Source organism: Emiliania huxleyi (assembly GCF_000372725.1).
Source record: "Emiliania huxleyi CCMP1516 chromosome Unknown EMIHUscaffold_125, whole genome shotgun sequence".
NCBI classification, from domain to species: Eukaryota; Haptophyta; order Isochrysidales; family Noelaerhabdaceae; genus Emiliania; species Emiliania huxleyi.
The window spans coordinates 182,242-187,723 of NW_005201338.1; the positions used below are offsets into that span (position 1 = coordinate 182,242).

Below are 5,482 nucleotides of genomic sequence, written 5' to 3' on the forward strand. Positions count from 1 at the left end.
GCCGGCTACGTCGCCCGGCGGAGGCACTGGAGCACTCTCCGCGAGGAGGAGTCGTGCTGGTACGAGCTGCGCATCTCCGGCGCCGAGGACGGCGCCCTCGCCTTCAGCGTCCTGAGCGAGCACGAGCCGGAGCGGCCGATCGAGTGTGCGTCTGCGCTCGAGGTGGCCGCTGCCTCGCCTTTTGCGCGCGCGTCCCTCTCCCGCGCTAACGCAGGGTACGACCCCCGGCTGTAGGCGGTGCGAGAGCTCTACGCCCGGCTGCGAGCCGTCTCGACCAAGCCGGCGCGGACGCGGGTCCACTACCCGTACTCCGCGGCCAGCTTCTTTGGCTGGAGTCTGGAGCCCGTCCAGCGAGCGCTGCACGGCGACGAGCGCGGCGCGGCTGGCGGAGCGGCCGAGGAGCCGGAGGAGGCGCGCAGCCCGGCTCTGCGGGTGGCCGAGAGAGAAGAGGCGGGTGTGCGGAGAGCGGTGTGATCGCTGTAGGTGCGCAACCCGTCCGGCTGCGCCCGCGCGGAGCCCGTCAAGTGGCGGCGTGCCGTCGTCGCGAGCACTACGGCGGACGGCACGGCGAACCACCGCGGCAAGCGCGCTCGGTACGAGGAGGACGAGGAGGCGGAGGGGCTGCAGCTGGGGAACGTCGAGAAGCTGCGCAACCTGAACGACTCGGTGCGCGCCCCTGCCACCGCATCGGGCCGAACCCAGCCGTGTGACGCCGTCCCCCTCGCAACAGGCGCGCTCCCGCTTCAAGGTCAAGGGTTCCAACATCCACGGCTGGGGGCTGTTTGTCAAGACCCCGATCCCGAAGGGCGAGATGCTGATTGAGTACCAGGGGCCCCGCCCGTCCGCCCCCCCCCCCCCCCCGAGCCCGCCCCCCCTCCGCATCGCCTGCTCGACGCTGCAACCCTCCACCTCCAGGGGTGGTCCTCTATCCCTAAGCCTAAGCCTACCCTCCTCCCGCCAGGGGTGGGTCATCCGCAAGTCGATCGCCGACCGGCTGATGGAGCGCTACACGCGCGCGGGCGTGCCTGGCGCCACGGACGGCTCGTACGTCTTCAAGCTGGACGACACGACGCAGGTCGACGCGACGATGGCGGGCAACATGGCGCGCTTCATGAACCACTCCTGCTCGCCGAACGCCTACTCCAAGGCTCGCTGCGACCTCTCTCCACACCCGCCGCCCTCCCATCGCGGCCCCCTTCACTTCAATTCCGCCGCCGCCCCTCCCTCCCCAAAGGTGATCGAGGTTGGCAAGGGGCCTCTCGGCAAGCACATCGTCATCTTTGCGAGGCGCGACCTCGAGGCGCCGACTACCGAACCCCCCCCCCTTCCCCCCCCCCCCCGCACCTCTCCCGCCGCCCTCACTTTGAACCCCCCCCCCCCCCTCTCCTGTCTCCAGGTGGGCGAGGAGCTCCAGTACGACTACCAATTCGCGCTCGGCGGCGAGAAGATTGCTTGCCACTGCGGCGCCCCGAACTGCTGGGGCCGCATGAACTGAGCTGTTTTTATTATCGATATCCACATCAGCCACCGTGTCTGTCGCGTGTCGGCGCCGGCCATCAGAGGCGACATGTAACTGTACCCTCGCTGTGGTGTCGTGTCTACCTGTCCCGCATGTTACTACAAATGGGCACACTCACCGGCTCTCAACAGCTCTCTTTAACTAGTCACACACACACAACAGTTCTCTGTGCGTCTCTGGCCTGCGCTCACGTACCGCTCCACGTCCACTCCGTCGGCAGCTGCAGACGGGAGCCGGGGAGGAGGGTTAGGCCGGCGACCGAACAGCTCTCCGTCGGCTTGCTTGCGAGCCGCTGCCTCTTCACCTCTCTGACCGCCTGCGCCTCGACGTGCTTGCCGTGCATCTCCTCCCAAGCGCGCGTCTTCGCGGCAACCTCTGCCGCGTCGCGGATCAAGTACGGCCCAACACCCGCTCCCTCCTCGTCGCTGCCCCCCGCCGCCTCGGCGTCGTCGGCCGCGCCCGCGCTGCAGAAGAAGCCGCTCGAGAAGAAGCCTTGCTCGAGCGCCTCCTCCGACACACCGTGCCGCAGAGACCGCTCCAGCTGGACATCCTCGCCGTCGAGATCGCACCTCGCACCGCCGCCGGCCGCGATCCGCTCCTTGGCCGCGGCCAGCTTCCCCCGAAGCCGATCGCGCCGCGCGGCGTTCGCCGCGAAAGAGGGGGGGCCGGACGGAGGCGCCCCGCCGCCTCCCTCGCCGCCGCCTCCCTCGCCGCCGCCTCCCTCGCCGCCGCCTCCCTCGCCGCCGCCTCCCTTGTCGCCGCCGTCGCCGCCGCCGCCGCCCTCGCCGCTCGCCTCCGCGGCCGCAGCGGCGCGCTGCAAGCTCGCCTCGTCGAGCGCGCTCGAAAGGCTGCGCAGCACCTCCCTCTCCGACAGGCGGGCTCGGCCGGGCAGGCTGCGGGCGAGGCTGACCGCCACCGAGCGCAGCTCCGCCGCCCGCAGCTTGACCTGCGTCTGGGAGAGGCGGAGGGCGCTGCACACGGCGGCGATGAGGCGCCCCTCGCCGCCCTCGCCGCGGCCGGACGGCTTGGAGGGCGCGGCGGCGCCCAGCGCGACCAGCGCCACCGCCCCACAGCTCGTCTCCGGCTGCCGCCCCTCGAGCAGCCACTCCGCCGAGGCCAGCTCGAGCAGCCGGCCCGCGAGGAGGCGGCCTGGCCCGCGCGGAGCCATCGTGCCCGCGTAGCCGCCGAGCTCGGCCACCTCCGCCGCCCGGTGCAGCGTGTCGCAGTCCCGCTCCAGCAGCGCTCGCGTGTCGAGTGCAAAGCTGCGCCGCTCGGTGGAGCCGTCGGCGGAGGAGGAGGGCGAGGCCGAGTCGAGTCGCTGCTGCTCGGCAGCGAGCTTGCCGAGGAGCCGCAGCCAGCACCGCGTCACCCGCAGCGGCGGAATTCGCGAGTGCAGCACGACGTCGCGCAGCGTCAGCACCGACGCCGAGCGGCAGCGGCGCGAGGCGAGCAGCAGGCAGCAAGGCGCGTGCTCCTCGAGCGCGGCGCTCCCCTTGCGATCCGGCGGCGTGCCCAGCGCCGACTTGACCAGAGCGCTGGCCATCTGCACGGAATCGTCGTCCAGGCGGAGCGCCGCCCCCATCTCGCGCACGCGCTCCTCGACCAGGTGCCAGCCGCGTTCGTCGAGCACGCGCTGGGTGCCGGCCACACAGTCGTCGGTCACCGTCTCAAGGACCCACCCGCACTCTGCGCACACCAGCTGGCCCTCCCACACCTCGGTGCCGGCGTCGCACGAGCAGCTTGATACCATACAAGACCGTGTCGGGGTGGGTTGCCGCGTCGAGGCCACAAAAAAAGAAAAAATCTGCGAAGCACGGCTAGGCGAACGACACGTACTTCCCCTCTCAGAGCTTCCCGTCCTCTGCTCGTTCGGCCCGCGCGACTAGGCGGCTCAGGTCCAGGGCCTCGCCCCGCAACCTGCTCAGCTCCTCGCTGGCGGCTCCCGCCTCGGCGTGGAGGCTAGATCATCACGCTGCCCGACGACACCGTGCGCCTGACCGGCGAGGCTGTTGTTGCGCGGTGCAAGTGTGCCCGGTGTGCTGTCCGGCCCGAGGCAGAGGATGGCGGCTGCACGCTGCCGCTTCCGCAGCCAGCGCGGCCGCGGCGGCGCTAGCCCAGGGGCGCCCTAAACCGGGTCTGAACCTGGTATGTCTAATAGGGTCCCCCACCCAGGCCGAGCCCTGTTTAGACCCAGTTTATCGTAAACAGGACTAATCTGGTTCGTGTTCAGCCGTGGTCTAAACTGGGTCTAAACATGGTCTAAACTGGTTCGCTTGATACCCTCATTAACGTAAACGTCGTCGTCGACGAAAGCAAGTGAGCCCCTTCCGTACAGCCGTGAACCAACAGCACCAAACACAGTCGCACAACTGTACCTGAGGGCACACACTCGAGTCCAACTCCAAAACTCCGCCAAAGATCGCATGTGTGTGTGTGTGTGTGTGTGTGTGTGTGTGTGTGTGTGTGTGTGTGTGTGTGTGTGTGTGTGTGTGTGTGTGTGTGTGTGTGTGTGTGTGTATTGCGTGTGTGCGTGCGTGAGTGTGCGTGTGTGAGTGTGCGTGCGTGCGTGCGCGAGCACCGCGGGGGCGTGGTCTGCGCGCTGTGAAACTCATTCATACGGTGAGGTATCTCTAGGCAGCCCTTCGTCCCGCCGCCTCACTCCTCCTCCGCCGCCTCCGTAGCAGAGGCGTCGCCGTCGCCCACCCCCAGCAGCTCTTGGTTCGGGTGCACCTCCTCGTCGTCGAAGCGCGAGAAGGCGAAGCGCGTCTCGTAGGGCGTCGTCACCTCATACATGGCCGCGTTGCCTGTGACAGGGGTGGGTGCCGCTCAGCAGCCGTGAGAGAATCCTCGTGCCGCGTTGTCTGCGCTTGACGCCTTCGATCGCGCCCTCGGCCATGGCACTCGTCTTGAACCGACCAGCGTTGCTGCCGGGGTAGGCGTCGCGCTTGCCCTCGCGCAGTGTGGTGGCAGAGAAGGACTGGCCCACGATACCTATACGGGAGGGCTCCGAGAAGTCTACACGAGCCTCGAGTCACCGTGTAGCGAGCGATGCCGTGCGGGAGGGTGCGGGCCGCCGCGTCGCCCGCCGCATGGATGTTTATGTCGAGCTGGTGCTTTGGGCCGGAGACCCATCCCTCGACGCTCTTGGCGCCGACGGTGAAGGTCCAGTTGCGCACCTGGGGGAAGGGGGAGGCGGGCGGTGCGGGGCCGGTGGGAGACGTGCGGAGATGCGGGTGGCGGGAGACCCCGCCTCAAACTTGGCGCTCGAGTAGTGCGGCTTGATTGAGAACTCCTCGCAACGGCGCAGCGTCGTCCCGAGCCCGAACGAGAAGGCGTGGCCGCCGCAGGAGCCGGTGATGAAGTCGAAGCCCGTGTTGAACTCGGCGAGCCGCGAGGCGAGGAAGGAGGCGTTTGCCCACTTGCGCTTTGCGCCGCGCACCCGCGCGACGACGTGGCCTCGGTGATGAAGGAGCCGTCGATGGTGGTGCCGGGCCACCATGGCGGGTTGTAGACGACGTCCTCCGTCTTGACGTTGAGGGCGATGCCAGGCGCCGAGAAGAAGACGACGACGGCGTCGTCCTCACCGCGGTAGTCTGCGCGGCCGCCGTGCGCAAAGTGCAGGTGCGGGTCGCCGTCGGAGCCGCCGATCGGCTTGTGCGAGGATGGCGGCGAAGGGGGCCATGCCGACGTCGGCGCCCTTGTGGCGCTTTTGTCGCTTCCGACGGGTTCGCGCGTAGTCTGATAGTGAGAGTCTGTGCTTGTCGTCCGACTGCATCCGGTCATGAAATACAGCGGATCGTTGTCGGAGTAGCAATCGACGTCATTTGCCGAATCGGGACAGATGGCCGGCATGTGGTCCATAATTTCGTCCGGGGGATATTCATCCCAGCCGTCGGGTGTGAACCAGACCTGCGTCTGAACTTTAGCACTGTTTTTGACTTCGACCATGGGCGACGTGTGGGA

At 68.4% G+C, this 5,482-nt stretch overlaps 2 protein-coding genes across 2 annotated transcripts; one reads left to right on the plus strand and one right to left on the minus strand.

The window, feature by feature from the left end:
• Nucleotides 1-733: 733 nt before the first annotated feature.
• EMIHUDRAFT_70530 (hypothetical protein) lies at nucleotides 734-1,495 on the plus strand (the record flags this gene model as incomplete). The annotated part of the gene is made up of 3 exons (XM_005789754.1): nucleotides 734-840; nucleotides 943-1,234; nucleotides 1,397-1,495. Coding segments are annotated over 3 exons (498 nt in total), but the record flags the coding sequence as incomplete, so codon positions are not given.
• Nucleotides 1,496-1,706: 211 nt separating this feature from the next.
• On the minus strand, nucleotides 1,707-5,018 carry EMIHUDRAFT_467050 (hypothetical protein; the record flags this gene model as incomplete). The annotated part of the gene is made up of 4 exons (XM_005789755.1): nucleotides 1,707-3,258; nucleotides 3,506-3,512; nucleotides 4,331-4,510; nucleotides 4,739-5,018. The coding sequence occupies 4 exons, from the start codon at nucleotides 5,016-5,018 to the stop codon at nucleotides 1,707-1,709; spliced, it is 2,019 nt and encodes a 672-aa protein (XP_005789812.1).
• Between the last annotated feature and the right edge of the window lie 464 nt (nucleotides 5,019-5,482).